Below are 21,755 nucleotides of genomic sequence, written 5' to 3' on the forward strand. Positions count from 1 at the left end.
GCAGCCGCCCGGCGACGAGCTTTCTCGGTGTGTCGCTCGCCATAAACCCACTGGAAAATCGATGGCCGATAAAGAGTTGTGTTCAGGGGGAGCCCCCTCTGATTAATGCAGACTGTCAGGGAGCATCATTAATGTATTTCTCTTTTAAAGAAAGTGTATCAAATGCTCATTGTTTTGGGGGTTTTAGCTTGTCCAACGTGAGCAGAAAGGGAGGCACAGGAATGGAGGGGAAATTGTGACGAGAGGTTCTGTCTTGATTCTTGGAATTTTATGGATGATGATATTTACTCATGCTAAGGTCACAGAAATCAGGGAGAAAACAAGAGCTAAGTGTTTATCTGAATGCTTAAAGGCGTTCAAGTCTTTATTTACATTACCAAGATTTGATTTGAAGCAATTTTATAGAAAGACATTAAATCAAATTGCATCAAACTTGCATTGCATTTGCACATTTTGGGCGCATACTTCTAAAGAAAGGTAACAGACTAAAGGAAGCATAACTCTGACTGCACGACATGAACTCTGTAAGTTATTACTAAACTCAAATGTGCTGCAGAGCATTGTGTCTGCAACAGAGGGGTCAATTCACTTTATTTTGATGAATTCTATTTTTGAAACAAATTTTCCTGCATTGATTTATGGACCTTCTTATTTACTGAAAGACTCAACAATAAATTTTAATCAAGTAGTTTTGTTTTGCAATTTAAATTGATTGAATTTAAAGTGATTGGAAGGACTCCTCTACTGGATTGTATCAGCAATTAGAGGAGGACAGGGGAATTAATTGTATGTGTGCTTGTGTTATGTGTGTTTTAAGTGGAGTCTTAAACTTAGAACAGAATCCTAAAAGTAGGATGCTTACATTTGTAGACTGTCACATCGTACCTGAGGAGTATGTGATCCCATAAATCTTTACATATATATATATATATATATATATATATATATACAAATGCTATAAAACATTTGCATGTTTTCCTTCCCAGGCAACTTTGCTGATTTATAGAGTACTTAAATAAGCATATAAATATCACAAAGACGCGTAAATGTGCAAAAATTAAACAGTAGTCAGGCTTTAATAATATTCCAGCATGTTCAAGCTCACCGTCCTCATCAGGGTTATGAAGATGGACGCTGTTGGAAAAGATCACTTACCAGTGGATGAGATTGCTGAGCATCATACACCAAATAATGTGTGTCCATTGGGATCAATGGCACAGTTACTACTAACCGGACAATGAAGAATTGGAATGACGCTGCAAATTATATTACATAAAAACAAGACTTCCTTAACAAAATTAAAACACTTCCCTGTGATGTTGATTTATAATGAATAGAGCAGTGGTTCCCATCTGGTCCAGACACGGGACCCAGATTTCTCCTTCGTCGTAAGTTCAAGGTCCACACAGTTTAATACGTTCAGCATCATACTTCAGTTTGGCCATGTCGTCGAGCTAGTTTGCCGTCTCTGTCAAGTAGTTACTCACTCCATGGCAGGAAACAGCATTTCAAAATAAAAGCTCTGTGCCGGACATTCACTGCACTAAAAATAAAGTGTTGTTTTTTACAAACTTGACATGTTTGCGAGTCACTTGCGGTCAATTCAGAATAGACCTTCAACCCACTTTTGGACCCCGACCCACCAGTTGGGATTCAAGATCCTTTTATTGTCATTCAGCAAAACATCAGTGATGCAAAGCAGAATGAAATTACGAGCATGGTACCGTTAAAAACACAGATAAATAAAAAAGAAAAACAGTATAAAAGAAGAGAGAACCACTGGTATAGAGCATACATCAACTAAACCAACAGGAAAGCAGGCCTAAAGGCGCAGACATTATTTAAATGCTTCCAGTTTTTCTCTTCTTTAATTTTTCATAAATAACTTATTAATCTATGTTTGCTCTTTGGTGTCTTCCGTGACCTCTGAGTGTCTTCAACCTGGCTCAAACTCTTTTTTTTTTGGCTGATTTATCCCTGATTCATCTCTTCCAATAACTGGAGGAGAAATCTGGTCTCAGACTTGGTCGGTACCGACGTTCAGCCCAGATTATCTGGTAATATGAGAGGTTTACAGATCCAGTTTTAAACCTCCCGAACTGCTCGGGCTGCTCTGATCATTTCAAACCTGTGATATTAGATTTTTAAAATCTGGATGATTAGTTATGATTATGTCAGTATGGTGCAGCTGACGGTGTTGCTAAGACACGATAGGCATTCTAGCCCTTTAGGCTAACGTCAGCTAGCATGCTACTGCTGACAGTTAAGATCTTATCTCCAAGAAGAATAGATGACCCATGTTGACCATTTTCTTATTCAGGTTCGTTTAGCCTTCTGCTTTTATTTTTCTGACTGCAAAGCATTGTTAATATTACGCTAAGTTTTCGCACCATGTCAGGATCATATGAGGTGGTGCACTCATGCTTCTTCATGCATGTAAATCTCAATAATATCTTGTTGTGTGTGTGATGTGCTATTATTTTCAAGTCTTGCAGTGTGTGCATGTTTAAGATTAGGGGGAATCACATCTGTTAAATTTCTCTTTTTTTATATATGATGCAACCTGATTTAAAAATCAGATAGGATTTAAAACTCCTGTAGATGAAGCCCAGGCTTTCCACTGCTTAAGTTCTGCAGGCTTATATCAGAAGAGAACAATGTTTGGCAGAGTCTTGTTTCTGACTCCTGTGCAGATTGACAGGAACAAGGATCCATGGTCTGTCTGTGTCCAAACTACAAGTTAACCTGCATCGACGGTGTTAAGTTATATATTGTCAGCCCAACTCAGTCTAGTATCCTATTGTCCTGCACCTTAGTAAACTAAGGGTTAATATCCTCTGGAGTCCAGCTGAGGATTAGGAAATGGAGGTTTAACTGCCTGTGCTAATGGTGGGTGTTTATCTCAATACTTTGTTTTGTCACTCCCCGACTCGCTCTCATTTCCGAAAGCTGTCCCTGGAGCCTCCACTCTTGTAATGGCTTAGCTTTCTGAGCGCCACAGTATGGAGGGAAAGGAATAACAAGATTCTCATTTGGGCTCCATACACACTGCCCACAGATACATGTATAATTGGCCCTGTTTTCATTCGGCTCTGTTGTTAAATGCACTAGCTATTAGCGTAGTGGTGTTGGTGCTGATTTCATGTGTTTGTTTATTGTTGGAAGGTGTGCTCCTTGTTTGTTTGAGCATGCGCGTGTGCACAGAAAAGTGTGCAGGAGTGTGTGTGTGTGCGCGTGTGTGTGTGTGTCAGATAGATAAAGAGTGTGCTCTATCTCTCTCTCCCTCCCCTGCTCTCTTCTTTCTGAGTTTGGTCGTGGTTCCCCTGGGGCCCCTGTCGCAGTAATGGCCTGCTCCTGATTGCTCTGATACAGGTTAGGAATATTGGCTTTAATGATGTGTAAAATGAGTAAGCAGTGCCTGTGACATTTACAGATGGCACCGCCTTGGCCTGTTCTTCCCAACTGCTCGTTAATTCACGGGAACGGCAAGCACTTCTTTAAGTGACTGCCTGATGCATGCATACGACACAACACAACACATCCTACACACCAAAACAATAGCTCACCTTGTGCACCTCTGCGCCTTGTCATCATTTCAGCCAAGTGTTCGCACAAATGGATTTAAGAAAAAAAAAAAAAAAGGAGTCCTCAAGGCTAAGAAGTGTTTGCTAAGTCCTCTCTGAGGGTTTCTCACACCAGTCTCCAGAGGTCTTTGAGAGGCTTAGACAGAATAGAAACGTATAGACAGCACAGCTGGGCTCAGCATCAGACCCCCCGAGGTGCTAATCTGGTCCACAGGTCCTCGACGATGCATCTGCTGCACGTACACACCAATAAAGGACTCATTCTTTGCCGGTTCCCCACTTTTCTTTCAGGTTCCACTTTGATTTTCAGGTCAGACAAGATGTAAAAATATGATTTACAACTCTCTTTTAATGACAGTGCCAGTCAGTGGTGGAAGAAGAAAAGTCCTGCATTTACAATCCTACTTAGGCTACATAAATGCACTGAAGTATTATCAGCTAAATGTACTTAAAAGTATCAAAAGAATTATATATGGATTATGGATTAAGGAGCATTTTACAGCTGTACTCCATATAGAGCTCTGTATTATAGTCCAGTGGTTCACAACATGGCCCCCCTCCAAAGAGTCACAAGTTAAATATGAAGGGTTGTGACTGTGAGTGAGGATGGGACGATATAGGACACTGGTTCCCAACTGGTCCGGCTACAGGGTCCAGATTTTTCCTCAGTCATTAGTTCAAGGTCCACACAGTTGAATATTCGGGGTCATATTTGCATTTCGACATGTCGTCAAGGTAGTTTGCTGTCCATGTCAAGTAGCTGTCTGTTAGTCACTCACTCTACAGAAAGAAACAGCACTTCAAAATAAAAGCTCTGTGCCAGAAATGTTCTGCACCTTAAAATAAGATGTGTTTTTTACAGACGTGACATGTTCGTGAGTCCCTTCCGCAACCCACTTTTGTGCCAAGACCAGTTGGGAACCATTGATCAAGGATTTTATTTCAAATGGAGCTAAAAAAAACAAAACACTCACAGTATGTTGATCGTGGTGAATTTTGATTATTGGGATAATAAATAAAATAAAACCCAAAGAGGCCGTGCAAAAACAGGCTGTATGAGCTAGAGATGCACCGATCCAGCTTTTTCAGTTTCGATACCGATCCCGATGCGGTGGCTTTGAGCATCAGCTGATACCCGATACCGATCCGATACCATGGTTGACCCTAAAAGCTATATACCTTTACATGTAGAACAGAAGAGACTAGAGGCGTCAGGCATCGATGACGACACAGTTCTTTCCGAAGATAAAATGAAACAATGTGAAACAGATTAATGCAATGATGAGCTATTTATTTTTAACAAAAATAAACAATTGTGCAACAGCAGTTGAAATAGTGTGAAATACCTCCACGCAGCAGATTCTCTCCTTCGCTCCATGACGTATGACGTAGCTCGCGTCACAATAGATTTAAAGGGAAAGAATCGCCTCAGGTATAGGTTGCATTTTCCGATACGCAATCCATCTATTTTGATGATATCGGGGCCGATATTCGACTGATTCTACTTAAAAATATTAAGGTAATGATTTGCCTGCATCTTTATAAGTAGTTCCAACTCTGGCCTTATTGAGTAAACACTATGAATCTTTTATAATCCGACAAATCCATTTAGTTTAGTACAACCAACATGTTTTGCTTTGACCTTGACAAATGTGTTATGAAGCTGAGCCAACTCAGTATTTATCCAAAAGTTGCGGTGCTGTTTAGTGGTCAAATTATTTTATTTAAGATAGTCTAACTTATTTTATCTCCATCCTACTCGAAAATGTCAAAACTTGACCAACTTCTTGAAATAAGCTGTCAACTAATGTGAACAATTTAATGTAACAAACATTTTTTTAATGCTAAAAAAGTATCCACAAACCCCATGAATCATTTCGTGAGATAGCTTTGTATTTGATAAGTTGCCCTCCTGGGGCTTGAACAGTTTATTTTACTTTAACAGTAAACATTTAAATGAAGTCTGAAGAGGTTTAAAGGTGAAATCACTCTTTGGTAGAAAGGCTAATAATTTATAGACATCTGTGAGATGACAAGGAGCCTCAATCAGAAGCCAAAAAGGTTGGGAGCCATTAGTTTAATCCTTTACAACAGATTGTATTTTTTAAGTTTACTGTGTGTTTAATTTTATGTAACTAGCATCTATATCTGTCAGATACATGTACTGGGGTAGAAGTATGGAAGTACTCAAGTAAAACCTGTACTTAACTACAGTACTTGTAAATATACTTCCACCACTGCAGCCAGTAAACATTAGAAATCTATTTTTGTATCATTAAGCTATCAGTTAATTATTGGCGAAACATCCTGCTTATGAAAGTGTTATTGTGCTGCTGCTAGAAGCCATCAAGTATCTGATGAAAAACGTGCAACTGGGAGGTTCCTGAACAGTTTTATGATCCATGTAAATGGTGGACGAAGACGTGTATCTTCATCTGTTCCTTCCTCTTTGTAGCTCTATGGCCATTACACTCTAATTTCCTTTTTATTATGCCGTGTTAATTAAGGAAAATCATATTTCGCTCATTCTTCACAGTTGGCTCCTCTGTTGGCTTTAAATCGTGTTCTTCCTTGTCCGCCCACTGGCAGAGCTGCGTTAATTTATTTCTAATTGGCAAGAACTTGTTGACTGTAGGCTCGCAGATAGATTTGGTCAGGAGGTTAATGCACATGTTAATGCGACAAGGTGATCGTTCCTCTGCTAGCCATGTGCTAACTGCAGCCATTGAGTAATAACAGAGGCGCTAATGGCCCTTTTACAAGCTCATCATGTCAGGTGCGTGTAAGACAGCAGTGATACCTTTGACACATTGTTCATGCTCAGATTTACCGTCCCTGAGAAGACCACTTTGACCTCAGCATCATGCTTACACCGCGCAGAATTACTTTGGCTTATGGAGCTGAATTGCCACACTGTGGACGGCATTAAAATGTAATATCAGCGTGCTGGAGCTGCATGTAATGACAATACCGGTGTCTCACATAAAGCTTCCTGCTGCACATGCTCCTCTGTCTCTTTAGTGGCTACAGTATGTCTCGCGTGTGCATTACTATGCATGGAGAATTAGATTTGTTTTCCCTTGTATACTCATCAGTTTAAGAAATCAGCCATCCGTTGCTTTTTTAATCTCCATAATGAAAGTGTTTTAATGCCTCCAATTTATTGCCTGGGCAGCCAACAGAATAATTAGCTTTGTTCAGGTTTTTTAAAAAGATGAAAACACAAGTATAACAGGATTTGGGTCTGGGAGCCACAAATTATAATCAGATGCATTAGTTATTGTACCTGAAGTTATATTGGACAAGAAAAAATTGATTTCTTCTGTTTGTATTGCAATTAATCAAGTTTTTTGTTTATTTATTTCATTTTCTTTCCATATTTTTTGGTTTTTATTCTCTCTTACATTTAGCGTCCTTTTAAGGTAACCATTTTGAGTCCATCAAGTAGAGATTTTTGGGTTTTAATCCCCAGCAGTGCTTTAAATGTGCCACACACATAAATACTTTTTCACTGTAAGTCTAAATAAAGAGGCTTCCAAGCTTTTATTGATTCTCCGTGACCTGTAGTCGATTCCACAAACTAAATCAGATAATTGAAGTCGGTGTAGAGCTAATTGGATTATTGCTTTCCCCCTGAAGAGATGGCCCTCCACCGCAGCTCAGGGATCGCTACATCAGTGGCGTCCGTCAGACATCTGTCATTTAACAGCACAGGGGCTGCGTCTCGCACCAAGGAGGCTGAATTGATTATAAATACAAAGCGTAATCATTTCTTTGATTAGATGATTTGTCTGACGATGTTATCATCATCAGATTGTCTTCATTTTCTAACTACAGACAAACAGTTAATTGAATATAAAAACTTACACACATTAATACACAATGCATTAGAAGTATAAATGTATTTTTGTACATCAAGCAAATTTCTTTTTGGTGTAACTTCTATTAATGATGAAGCTACATAAGAAAAAAAAAAAAAACATTTCCCTGGTGTCTACTTGCCTCCAGTCCTCCAAACATGGTTTATGTAAATGAGATGACTATTTGCATAGACATAATTAGGTAATTACAAATCATTTGGCTATGAGCTCAAGCATGTGCACGGACCAGAGATGTTACATGAGTCACATTGTACAGTACCGAGTTAATGAATTGCTTCTGAACAGCAGAGGCATTACAGCATGTGTTGGAACATATGTTGTGTCAGACCTCTTGTTTGAAAACGACAGGTGACATTTTCATAAATCTTAGTTAAACACAAAGAGCGGCGAGAAAAAAAACACACACACAGCAGATTCACAATTGTCAAAGCCAGTTTGAAGAAGGATTTATTTCAGTATATTAAAATATAACAAATGCATTTAAGAAAACAATTAAACATACAAGACTGTATACCAAAAACATTATTGGACTCATTATTGTCTTAATATTTTCAGACACTAATATAGGCCTACTGCATAGCAATGAAAACCAAGGCTACACTTATTCGATGCATCATGCCCTAGCAAAACTGTAACATGATTACTCTCAGGAAAACAGTTTCCACAAGAAGGATTTAATGTAAAGCAAAGATCTTGAAACGTAGCCTTGTGCAGAAAGCCTGAAGACAAAATACCAAAAGGCTGGTACTGACAGTTTTATAAAGATGAATGATCAGTGGAAAAAGAAAGTGTAATAATTAATATTTGTATTTAAAAAACAGAATGTGGCTGTGGCTCAGAAGGTAGAGCAGGTCTTTCACTAATCGGAAGATCGGCGATTTGATCCCATCTCCTCCAGCACGCTTTTCGAAGTACCCTTGGGCGATATACTGAACCCAAAATTGCTAATGGCTGTCCCATCAGTGTGTGAGTGCATGTGAATGGTTACTTAGTAGCAGGTGGCATCGTGTATCGTAGCGTCGGCCACCAGTGTGTGTATGTGCGTGTGTGACATGTAGTGTAAAAGAGCTTTGAGTGGCCAGAAGACTAGAAAAGTCCATTTACCAATTTTGCTCTGGTCACTTCCTTAAATGTCAATCAGGGAAATGTGGGGAAGCAAAAAATACAATTTGAGATCAGAGCTGAGACGTAATTTACAGTTTTTGCCCCCCAAAAATCTGGTTTTGGTTTTGACAATAAGTGGAAAGTACGAGCCTGTGTGCATAAAAACACTGAGGTAGAAGTTAGGCTTAAAGGGTCACTTACATATTTATAGTTGGTGGGTGAAGTTGGGTAGAAAGAAAATAGTTCCTACATAAAACTGCTCACAACAAGGTCTGTGAATTATCTTGAGTAACTGGGTCATGATTTCTGGAAAGAGTTTTTCAAATGCATTTTTTTTTTTTTTCACTCACTTTAAGCCGAGCAATATCTAGTTCCATGATATTTGAGAGAAGGCAGACATCTTCGACACTCGGCAACTCACGCCAAAATAATCTGAATCAATAAGCAGTACCACAGGTAGGAGGGAAAATATGTGTTTTTGATTTTGGGTTGAACTATCCCTTTAAAATTCTGTTACGTGCACAAGCAACAGCAGGTGGAAGCAAAAGAACACAAAGTTTTGAAAATAGATCATATAATCTGCATCTTTTATTAATTTACTTTCAGATTCTATATAAATGTTGCACGTATTGTTTTGTTCACAAATTTACCAACAAAATATTTTGAAATCACTGTCCCCTCAGATTGCCCCTTCTCCATGGTAACAGCAGCTGACTTACGCTCGTCCTCGATGGAAAAATGGCGACCAAAACCTAATTTCTCAAAAAATAAGTTGAAATACACTGGGCAAGGGGCACCCAGTAGCTTACTGGGTAGAGCGTGTCCCATGTACAAAGGCAATGTCCTTGCCATAGCTGCTGCGGGTTCAAGTACCCCTGAAACTGTTATGTCACTGAAGGCAAAAAGCCCCCCCAAAAAAACAGAAGTAAATTTTAATTTTCCTCAAATCCCCTTTTTTTTATTCATGTTTGTACATTCACAAAGTATGTAGCGTTTCAAAACTTTTGGGTAAGTGTGAATCAAATGCTTAAGGCATCAAAAAATGAAGTTAAATGACAAAAATCTGATTTAATAAAAATGTGATATTGTGTGTTGCTGCTGACTGGTAATGGTCTTTAAAGTTATTTGTCTCCACCAGAAAGGAATTAAATTGTCTCCTTGCCTTTATGAGTTTGAGATTTTGAAGCATTGTCAAATAACACAGCAGTGCACAGGAGCAAAGGAGAAATCGTTTGACTGTTGCTGAGTTTAACAGAAGCCCATTTCATCGTGCATTCGTGCCTCAATCACTGAGCTATGGCGCTGACTTGCAGAGTCAGATCGCACAACGGACACGCGTGTTTCTTAAGCACTAATTCGTCGTTTATTTGTGTTTTCCAGAGCAAGAGGATTCCTTTGAGTTCATCATTGTGTCGTTGACGGGTCAAACATGGAACTTCGAAGCGTCCACATATGAGGAGAGGGAACTGTGGGTCCAAGCAATTGAGAGCCAGATCTTTGCCAGCCTGCAGTCCTGTGAGAGCATAAAGAACAAGGTACAGTAGGATAAGAAATATCAGAAGGACCGAGCAGAGAAAATCATCTAATCACAGCATCGTCATCATCCTACGATTCTGCTGCTTCATTTAAATTCCTCTTTTCCCCTTCTTTCCAACCTTTATTGCGCCCTCACCCTCCCCCGCCCCTCCTCACCCACTTCAAGCTGTCACATGTGGGAGGTTGTCAGACAGGTGCACCGCAGTGTGGGGGATCTCTTATTAGAACTGACAGACATCAGAGATAGAACACGGCTTGTGTCAGCATACTGGGGAGACACGGGCCTCATTTTCATATTCATATTTTCTCTCTGCCTCAGTCTTTTCCTAAGACTTTGAAAAACCTCCTCCCTCCCTCTGCTCACTGGTTGTCTATGATTTGAGGTCCAGCTATAATTGTTTGCCTTCTCTTAGTCCTGCCATGATTAGTTTCTGCTGACTTATTCTCTCCCTCGTCTCTTACAGTCTCGGTTAGGCAGCCAAAGTGATGCAATGGCCATTCAGTCCATAAGAAATGTGAGGGGGAACAGCTTCTGTGTGGACTGTGATGCACCCAGTGAGTATAATTCTTACCACAACTGCTGATATTTTAATTATGAAGGCCTTGGAGAGAAAGAAACAAAGAGTGTCTGTGTTTCCATATTTGATCAGATATGAAAACATTCGATTTTTAGTGGTTTTATAAAGTTATTGCAAGCTATTGGTGATGAGACGTTACTCTTTGATGCCTCTGAACCTAAACAAGTACATTTATTTGCAAAATTTCATTAAAAGTTTGGATTTGGGTTTACCACTCATTAGCTCGCTGCCATTGTTAGTAGTTATTACAAATAGAAAATCCAAATTTGTGCAATTATGTAGAGATTAAGTTGAGCAAACAGCAGCCACTATGGTGGTGTCTGATATGCTGTAACACCTATCATTCATGGGAAACATGCCCCCAAACATATCCCAATTTTACTTCCCACTAATTTCTTATCAGAAGAAAATGTTTTTAAATTGCCACCAATATATCAACTTGAAGAAGTGACATAGAGATCCTTTTTTTTTTTTTTTTTTTGAAAAAAAGTTATTAAACTTTTGAGATAATGTTTTTATATTTACATGAACATATTTTACATTATCTTATTAGATTGTTACAATCACTCTAAATTCAAGTGTTCAGTTTTTGTTACCATGTGATGACACAACCCACTGTAACAGTACTTTGTCCACCAAAACAAGCAGGTATATGTGGAGGTTTTTAACGCGAGGAAAGCGGCTAAAACAAGCGGTAGACTCCTTTCATTGCCACACAACTGGTATGGCATGTACACCATCGCGAACATGCCGGAAAACAGGGTTAGTAAACAGAAAGCAGCATGGAGGCCGGCGAAAATGTTACAGTGGTTACTTCTTTTTTATGTCTCTTACTGTTACAAACTAAGTGTTGACTGATTTGAAAAGATGTTCGAGCTCTGCTTAGATGGTATTTATGGCTGGAATGACAAAAAGTCACAGAAGTTAATATAGTCACTCTGAAAAAGGGGTGAAAATTAGCACATTCACACAAGTGTCATGTTTCCATCACTGCAGATCGTAGCAGGAGCTGATGAATACCTGTGACTGTTGCAGAGTCATTTGTCCTAAGAGTAAATGCTGATTGTAACCTTTGACATTAAAAACAAAACAAAAAAAAAACAGATATAAGTGGGTGTTACTGGGGTTTTTGTCCAGTGTGAAAGGAGCTTTATAGTATCTGCAGTACTGTAGTGTTTTTTGTTGTTTTCAAAAATGGTATCACTACAGTGGGGTCTGTTTGATGTTTTTATTCTGTCATTCTGGCTTCAATTGTGTTTTTATTTTGCCAGCTCAGTCTGTGCATCCCACAGGATAATAGGAGGAACAAAATATTTGCTGTGGCTGTAACAAGCAGTAACTAATGAGTGAAACCTGTGTATGAACATTGCATCATCCGGAAAACCACAACCATAGTACCGATATAAAACTTGGTTTTACTGTATATAATCTCTATAGGCGCTTTCCCACTGGGTAAAAAAAAACACTTAACATCTGCCTTTTGTCTTGAGTGGCAAAGGTTACAGTCTTCATTCATTCCCGGGACAAATGACTCTGCAGTTGTCGTGGGATCTAGCTCGGATTGGCTCAGAGGGATGGAAACATAACACCTGGCTGGACACGCAAATTTTCAGCCCTTTTCTGGTGCAATGCTATGACACCCAAAAAAGGCTTGACGACACTGGTAACTTTCTCTTTGTCATCTAAGCCACAAATTCCATCCGTCTGCTCAAACAGCACTCAAGCTTCATTCCAGATTAGTCAGCACCGAGTTGTAAAGAAAGTAACATTTAAAGAAGAAGTAACCACCATAACACTTTCACTGCTGCTTTCTACTGTTTACTAACCCTGTTTCTGGCGTATTTGTGGCGTTGAACGTGACACGGAAAGAAAAGGCATACTTGTCTTCTGGCAATGGGAAAGGAGTCTAACCCCGTTATTTAGTAGGTTAAAACCCTGCACATATGTGCTGATTGTGATTATAGTGTATTATAGTTTTTCTTAATCGCCTCAGAGTAAACAGTGTGTTGAAACATTATCAGCCATTTACACCAGTTTATCTCCAGCTAGAGGTGCTGGAGTCGATATCTAACGACCTTTACAGGAATTTCCTTGTTTGCTTTAAGATTCAGATATGATGCATACTGTTCTATTCTTGCCCGCAGAATCATGAAATCTGAATAATGTAAGACAAACTGTTGTTATCAGTGCAGATGTTGAAGCTACAAAGATCCAGGTTTAAAGCTAAAATCATTAAAGTAAAACTGGGATAAAGAGGTTCTTTGTTGGAAGGTTAAAATGCAGATTTATCCTTTCAAACCTTTTTTCCAAGAGAGGTTACCAGGATGAAGAAAGTATAAAACAATCTCCCATTCAGACTATTTATAAAGCTTTCCTTGTTACTTCTCTTCATCTCATTTCTCATTTCTTATTTCTTATCGTCTACCCTGCAGACCCAGACTGGGCCAGTCTGAACCTCGGCGCCTTGATGTGCATCGAGTGCTCCGGGATCCACAGAAACTTGGGCACCCACTTGTCTCGCGTCCGCTCCCTCGACCTGGACGACTGGCCGGTGGAGCTCAGCATGGTGATGACAGCCATCGGTAACACGATGGCCAACAGTGTGTGGGAGGGCGCTTTGGAGGGCTACACCAAGCCAGGGAACGACAGCAGCAGGTTAGCATCCTTCTACAAATAAAGGTGCTGCTTAATGAAGCGTGCAGAGATTATAGAGTGAGAAGGCAGCACCGTCTTCTCTCCATTACCTGCCGTTTATTAGCCACCCACATTTCAGCACAGGCAGTTCACACCGCAAAATGCTCCATAAGAAGCACCAGGGGTCCATAAATGTCAGTGTGCTGAGCCAAGAACACAGTATTTTATGTTTGAGCATCAGTCCGTCCCGTACACATTGATCACAACGCCTCTGTTTTATTTTAGTCAGTACTTTGATGCCATTTATATCCATCTGTGTCTTTATTTCAGGATATAATATCTAACATTTTCACCTGTGTATCTGTTGCCCTGCACATCTGTCCCTTCGCTAACTTCAATTGAAAACCATAATTCATGGAAGGAGAGACGTGTGTGACATTTTTGCACATACCTGATAAATGCCCTGACTAGCCCCAAATCCATCACATCTGTCACTTGACATGTAAGCGCTAATCAGGAAACGCTCTTTTAATCTAACCTCACATGTGAAACCGGCCCGGGCCTCTTTGTTCCCGCTCGATATCACTGAGAGTTTAATAGGAAGCAAAAGTGTGGAATTTTTCAGAACTTAACCAAAGTTTTCCTTTTTTACTTCTGGATCGAAATAAGTAGCTTTCCATCTTTTTAATATGTATCTCTTAAATTATACTTTGCCACTTACCGCGCACTGCCCTGCCTTAACTTAACCCAATGACTATCTGCTCCCTTTCCTCTGAGGTACCCAGATCTGGTAGGAGGATTGTTTATCTCTTGGTGACAGGTGAGACCTAGCGTCCCAGTCTGACTAATGACCTGCTGTGTGGCTGTGCAGGTAATTAAGCACACCATTATGGCTAAACCCCACCCCAAGAGCCAGGCCCTCGGGCCCCGAGCTGCCGTGTCACATATCCATCACACAGGGCCGGGTCATCACTCTGTCTGTCACAGCAAAGACTGTCTGCAGGGTCTCCCTGGTGGCATTAGACTGTTTTAACATCACAGCTTTGTAACTTTGTTACGAAAAGTGACATACAGAGAAACAGAGCTGCTTTCTTTTTTTACTGCTGCTTCTGCTGTTATTGCTGAAGAATTATAATATAAATACAATTTTAAGGCTTTACCAAGTTGCATTGACGGCTAATTAGTTGAGATATAATTAATCCAACACATATTTGATACATCAGCAGACACAGACAGTATCACACACATTATACGCATGGCCTGTCATTTTTATTTGTTGGCAGGATACCTCAAAAGGAAATGCTAAATTCCACTTACATCTGTTGAAATTTTGGCTACTGGCCACACAAGAGAGCAAATGACTCTTTTTAAATTTTCATTTAGTAGATTGTGCAGTTGTGGGTGCTTTTATGTTGTTATTTTGTCAGTTTCAGTTAGTGCTGAAACATTTAGTGGATTAATAAATAATGGATCAATAAATCAATAAGAACTTTTCTGTCCAGCGTAGTGGAAACATATAAACTGTACAACATCTACAACGTGTGAAATAACATGCATGTACATATTACTGATAAACCAACCACAAACTAAGTAGAATCAGTGGATTTAAGTGGGGGCAAGAACAAAAAATAGATAATGAGATAATAATTAAAGTCATTTGTCTAACAAAAATTCAAAGTGAATGTGGGGTATAGCTTCTGAAATGTGGGGATTTGATGCTTTTCTTTTATTTATTGTATTATGTTTAAACTGAACTTAAAATGCAATTAAAAGAAAGACATCACTTTGGGCTCTGGTAACTTGAGATGGGTATTTAGTCCATAACCTGAGCCACTGCAAGGGCTCAAACTTAAGTACATAGGGCCAACACTCTACCGGGTGAGCAAACGGGACTCCCTACATCATAGCATTTTATAGTGTAAATTGTCACTTTAAAAAATCAAAAGAAAAAAAAGTACGAGGCCTAATTACAGCTGTGAAATGATATATAATTTGATTGATAAAAGTTTTTCAGAGCTAATACAGACTTCATTCTCTGCTCAGGACACCATTACACCTCTATATCTTTACATAGAAAATAATAGTTTGCTGCTATAGTAAATGCCTTAAATGTCGTATACAGCTCGGAGGTGCCTCTACCACTTACCCAGCATATCTATTTGATGGCAGGGATAAACTACTAGAGTTGAGTTTTTGTGAAGAGTAAAGAATCAATTGAACAATTTAAGTAAGAAAATAAAATGGCTGGTGTGTGCTGCATGTATATGGTCAAAGAAAAATAGTGACCTGACTCAAATAATGACACGTATTTGTATCCCGTCGTTTGTGTTTGTGGACTTGTACTCATATCACCCACAACCAGAAACTTGAGGGACGAGGTTAACTTTTTCCCAAATCTGTGATGTCTTAAGCCCTTTTTAAACAGGAATTGTGCAAATTTGCAGGAAAGCTCAATCAGTCTTCTTTCAGCATTGGCAGTATAAAAACAAAATCGGGGAGTGCAGCAAAATGCCGCCTACCTACTTTTGTTTATACAGAATGTGCCTTTTTCGGGGCAATGGGGGGCGTGAGCAAGTAACAAAACGTGTAGCTCAGCATGTGACGTAAACAGTGACGTGGGAGGGAAGCCGCGGCTGGTCAGTCCTTCGGCGATTCTCTCATAAGTCGGCCCATCCTTCACCGTCCCCGTCATCTGACGGTTAATGGCCTCTTCGTTTGCGAGGACAAGGAGGGCGCGCAATTCCTTGTCTCCCCAGTTGCTCATCTTTACAGTGTCTGTCAGGTTTGTGTTTCCCTCTTGCTACTAGCTGCTCGCTAATTCCTGCTATCAGCTGCTTCCTGTTTATCCACCGCCAGTGGCTCACACGTGCGACGTCATCAACAGCTCCTCCCACAAGTCTTCAACAGCTCCTCCCGTTGCGAAAGGCCGCCTCGGTCTGTTTAAACTAAAAGGGTTCCGCCAGTATGTCTACCCTACGAGGCAGAAAATTGGGCACCTTGGATCAACTCGCCAATCTGGCTCTGTGTGTATAAACGCTCGCAGCTTGCCGGCAAAACGGCCCAACATTCGCGGAAAATCTGGCAGTGTAAAAGGTGCTATAGTCACGCATGGCTCATGTCATGCAAGAAGAAGAGAATCATAATTGGGCGTTGCCACATTACATACTTAACATGCTGTGACGACGTGTTGCTGTGTGACGTTTTTTATGCACGTGACCTCAAATAACTCAACGCTGACTTTTGGGTTCATATGGGACACAAACGGCGATCTCCTGTGTGAAAGTTCTGTGTTTGTTTGACCCATCCATCCAGCTCAACCTGCTACAGACGCAGACTTTTTTGCTCTTTATACTACATCACCTGACTTCCTCCTTTGCTCCCATTATATGAGGGAAAACAGCCCGCAGTGCATATAGTAGGTCGTGTAATCACATCCAATTACATTTGTTGTATATGAATTATTGTGCAATACTTTGCGTACGTATGCATATGAACAACAAAGTTCAGGCAGTAGAATGAGTACCTTACAGTACACTTCACTGTATTTTTGTCAATGAAGCAGTTTCAGGATGCACTTCAGTACAAAATCACCACTGGTCACACAAACCGTACAGTGACAGACCTTCTCATGTGCACGTACTGGGAGTATATAAAAAGAAAAGTTCACAAAAATGCTGTTTCAGTTTACTAATAAACAGTTTTTCATTGTTTTTTTCATTCTGCCGGTAGTCTCAGGCCTTTTCCTCTTGAATCCATCCTGCGCTCTCCGGCCAGTTCAGAACTGAATGATGGCCTACAGTTATTTATTGAGTGGTATCTGTGCTAAAGTGCTCCACTGTGGACTTGATGAAAGATTATTGATGTTGATTCCTCCCTCTACCACTGTCAGTCCCACGTCGCCTCGGGCGGGAAGGTTCTTCATTGTCTAAAAAATCCGATCTTATCCCGCAGCAGCATCTCCATTAGTTTTCACTGTCAAACAATAAATCTCATTTGCAGCATAACTAATCTTCAGACAAAACACAGCAATTGTAAATATCATATATGGCCACTGGTTATTGAGATGCTGATGATTTTGTTGCTGATAGAACAATGTACCCTTGTGGGTGAAACGTTGGTATCAAATTATTTTGCTTTATCATGAATGATGAATTACAGCCAACTTAATGGGATGTATTTTTTTCAGTCTTTGTTTTAACACCATAAATCCTGACCTCACTCTCTCGTCCTGCGTGTGCTCCTCTTTACTTGAGCAGAGCACATATGAGAGGATTTTAATTGTGTCACATCGGTGACATGTAGCAGCTTTGTGATGGCACCCAGGCAGGCAGTGCATGGCTCCCGAGTCCCACTAAACATTAGTGACACCTAATCTAAACGATTCAGTAACTACCTGAATATCAACTCAGTGTCTGATTGAATGTCTCCTGCAAGACTAGTTTTACCCCCTTGCATTTTTGAGATTTAACTTAAAAGCATTCATCCACAAGATTGGTTTAGCTTATGATATTCTGGATCGAGAGAACACAATATATAGATTTGTCGTACGGAGATCCGCACAGCAACATCAGACTGATTGCAGGCCTCATAATGGGAAGCATGCTTATATCTAAGCATGTGTACATGTGTATATGCCACCTGTTCTTAGGCCTTTTAGAAGAGCGTGTGACACCAATGTCTAATAAGGCATCCTTTATGAAGTTACTAGTGCACATTTTGGATTGGTAGGTTGTAAAAAATCCCTTTAATGGTGTCAATCGCTTCTATTTAAAAATATTGCTGATCCTTAAATAAATGCTCATGTGTTTATCAGTTTCTAATAAGCCATCAAACCTGCAGTTTGATAAATCATTAAGAAAGGCTTTTAATCATTAAGACCCCGATCACAGAGCACATTTTGCAGCTTTAACCAGTTTTGCTGTGAACGAAACTCACACATGAACCTTAAAATCTGCGTGAAAAATAGACAGGCGGAGGGCACTTGCTGTGGCTGTGATTGAGGGTGAGAGGCTGTTCCCAAATAGTATGTTGGTCACAGGGAAACAGAGATCTGTGCAGGTAAATGAGACCCTCTGAAAGATGAGAAATCATCAGCTGGTTCAGGAGCTTCGTCTGGCTGATGTCTGGTTCAAAGCTTATTTTAGGATGACTCGAGGACAGTGACCATCTGCTGTCAATCATCTGGCGTTATTATAGAAAGTAGCTGAGGCAACATTTTGTTCAGATATGTCTTGCAGCTTGCCTAATAGGGCAACGATGAAAGTAAGCATTATTTTTATTATCATTATGTTGAGCTGCACTTCTTTTACCAAATGTAACAAATCAATACAAATTCTAAAAATCATTCATGATTTTTGTAAATCTAATATATTATTACTCGTTGTTAAAATGGTGTTAGAAGACTTGGGACTTGCGTGCAAAGTCTTAAAGGGATAGTGCACCCAAAAATGAAAATTCAGCCATTATCTACTCACCCATATGCCGAGGGAGGCTCAGGTGAAGTTTTAGAGTCCTCACATCACTTGCAGAGATCCAAGGGGAGAGGAGGTAGCAACACAACTCCACCTAATGGAGGCTGACGGCGCCCCAGATTCAAACGTCCAAAAACACATAATTGAAACCACAAAATATCAGAGTTCAAATGACATTTTTCCAAACAACTTTTTATGTCGGGGCTTCAGGACTCTTGGATCACTACGGATGAGCAGTATGGAGATATTTTGTGGTCCTGATATTGCCCTGCTAACCAGTACCTTCTGTCCTGTCTTGTACAAGGTAAATGTAAATGTTGCAAAATAGTAAATAAGGCTTGGGAAAAGGTATCAATTTATTTATTTTTTTAAGTCCAAGTGGATTTGCAAGTCTTTTCTTAATTTTGTCAAGTCGAGTCAAAATTCATCAAATTTATGACTGAATTGTGACTCGAGTCCACACCCCTGACTAGCGTGAGCTTTGCACAAACCATGCACGCTACTACTTCTCGTCATGGCCACCACGGAGGCCCCGCCTCTCAATTCATGTGATTGGACAGTGGTGAAAAACGCTAATCATGTCACTGAAGCTTTTTAAACTCGAAGCATTCGGGGCGCTCAGCGATGCAAATGCAGCGAGTAAAAAGCTTCACTCTCACTGAAAACCATTATGAAAGCTGCCTCAGGCTGCTGAAATGTTCTCTGTCTGATCTGGCCCCGACTCTGCAGTCGTAAGGTGTTAAGAAAGAAGGAAGTGAGATGTCTCAAACAGCCAAAGTGATTTTTCACAACGTGGCAGCCAAAAATGTGCTCTTATTCATGGCTGATAACTGATCCATGAAGAATTAATGATGTATTAACCATTAATAAAGCCATTAGTTACAATTAATAACCCATTTATAAAGGATGCCTAATTAAAAGGCGGTACCTGGCTATGCTACAGTTAAATCCTCAATGATGAATTTGTGTGAGTGCGACGTTGTGGCTGATCTCTGCAGTCAGCATATTGGAGGGGAGTTGTTCTTTTAATTAGCACCTGGGAGTCGTTGTGTTTTGCACGCCACCTCTAATTGCTTGGCGTGTTCGTGATAGAAAGCACCACAGACTATTTTGACGGATGCTGTGGGGGGAGGTCCAACATCCAACTTTACCCTTATCGTCTACCGGCGCGCGCACACACACTCACAGCGAAACACACACACACACACACACACACACAGACACCACTTCTCATTTGGGGGAGATGTCCTGGAGCGTGGACGGATGTGGACGGCTATCCCTCACTGACGCGGGCCTCTCACTGTCACCCTCTGTAGGCTCCGCGCCGCCCTCGGCCACAGGCAGGTAATAGCTCTGATGAGAGCCCTCCACTTTGTTTCAGAAATAATTTGCCACTCCTGCCGCCTGCAGGGGCTGCGTGGTAATAAAAATGAATCACACCGCTAACCTCTCCAAACCTGGCCCCGCTGCCTCTTTTAACCCCTTCTGCTCCGGCAGTGGCATCTTTGCTCGTCCTCCCAAGCTGTTTGCAGCATTTCATCGTCGCTGCTGTGGCCATTTGGATTCCTGTTCAAGGATTTGTCCACAGTGGCCTCTGTCCTCCAAGTGATTCCCCAAAACAGGGAGCAAAGCTTGGGGGCTACTCACAGGTTAGGAGTGCTGGAACGCCGACTCTCAAAAGAGCTTTTAGAATAGCCGGCCTTGCCAGGAGCCCTGGTGGAGGAAGAGTAATTAATTAAGACAAATGAATGGCTGGGTCTTCCCATGTCCTCCCTCTCTCTCTCTTTCTCTCTCTCTAAATGAAACCCACAGGTCAGTAATTAGCCCTGTGTGGGAGAGGTGGTACCACAGTCACTAATTGCCCACATGCCACCGGGTTTCAGGGCCAGGTAGATGTAGAGGAAGACCTAATGGCAAAGTCTACATAACCGTGCAATTTAGCTTTAATATTGTTAGCTTAATAAAAGGGAAAAGATCTGACGCCGTCCCTTTATGTGACCGAGAATTTGAAATGTGTACGTACGTGCAGCAGGCTGCATACATAAGCAGGGCATGTGTTATCGTCCCCTCTGCTTTGTATGTGAGGCGAGGGTTCAGCAGGGGTTAACAGCATGAGCATTTAAGGGTGTTAGTCTTGCTGGCACAAAAACACAGCCACTCCATCATGAGGAGTCTGACAACCTCATTAATGTCACAATATATTCAACTCATCCCTCTGCCTGCCTACGGCACCCAGATGCTCTCCTGTTGGCCTCTCTATAGAGCTCCACACAACAACCTTTTGAATTCTGGTCATCTGTTCAGACCGCACTCTGGAAGCAAGAAAAGGTAGCAGCTATTCCACTTGTGAAAATATTTGTCTTAATTCTTTTGCAGCTGTTCTTCTCGGAGCGGAGCGCACCGTGTCTACACTGTACCCGCTGGACCATAGGGGGCCTTATTTAGCACTTTTGCTGCGGCGTTTACTGTGCTGCTCCTTCATTTCTGGCCCTTAGCAACCTTTGATGCTTTGGGGCCCAGCTTTCTGTCCCTGTTGTGTGCGCTTTTTTTTTTTTTTTCATCTCTGTCGTTTCCCTCCGAGCCCCCTCTCTGTCTTTCTGCTGCTGTCCCTCTTCCTCACTCTCTGTCTCTTCCCTCCCCTCGGTTTGTGGAAGTGAAGCTGCTGGCTGCATGGGAATCGGTCCCATACAAGTTGCCCACCCCCACTGTGAGGTCTGTTCAGGCTGGTCAAACCCCAAGACCCCCCCCTCCAACCCTCCAACCCTCCAACACCACCATTTCTCCCCTTCACTGCGTCTATTTGATGTGTCCGCAGTGAATTTGGTTCCTCGGGGAAGAGTAGGAGGAGCTCTGGAAGCTTTGATTGTTTAGGAGGACTCAGTGTGTGTTTGAAAGATGGGCGAGTGGTGGGACGGACATCCTCCTCTTCCTATGGGCCAATGCACCTTTATTGCAGGCAGTCAGATT

General features: G+C 41.0%; 1 protein-coding gene across 3 annotated transcripts in view; it reads left to right on the forward strand.

Moving 5' to 3' along the window:
• agap3 (ArfGAP with GTPase domain, ankyrin repeat and PH domain 3) overlaps nucleotides 1-21,755 on the forward strand; it is a 163,847-nt gene that overhangs the window by 130,217 nt on the left and 11,875 nt on the right. For all 3 annotated transcript variants that reach the window (XM_049598919.1, XM_049598920.1, XM_049598918.1), the window contains exons 14-16: nucleotides 9,950-10,104; nucleotides 10,570-10,660; nucleotides 13,116-13,338. In XM_049598919.1, the coding sequence (XP_049454876.1) occupies nucleotides 9,950-10,104; nucleotides 10,570-10,660; nucleotides 13,116-13,338 (469 nt within the window). The remainder of the gene's footprint in view (nucleotides 1-9,949; nucleotides 10,105-10,569; nucleotides 10,661-13,115; nucleotides 13,339-21,755) is intronic.

Source organism: Epinephelus fuscoguttatus, linkage group LG15, assembly GCF_011397635.1.
Source record: "Epinephelus fuscoguttatus linkage group LG15, E.fuscoguttatus.final_Chr_v1".
NCBI classification, from domain to species: domain Eukaryota; kingdom Metazoa; phylum Chordata; class Actinopteri; order Perciformes; family Serranidae; genus Epinephelus; species Epinephelus fuscoguttatus.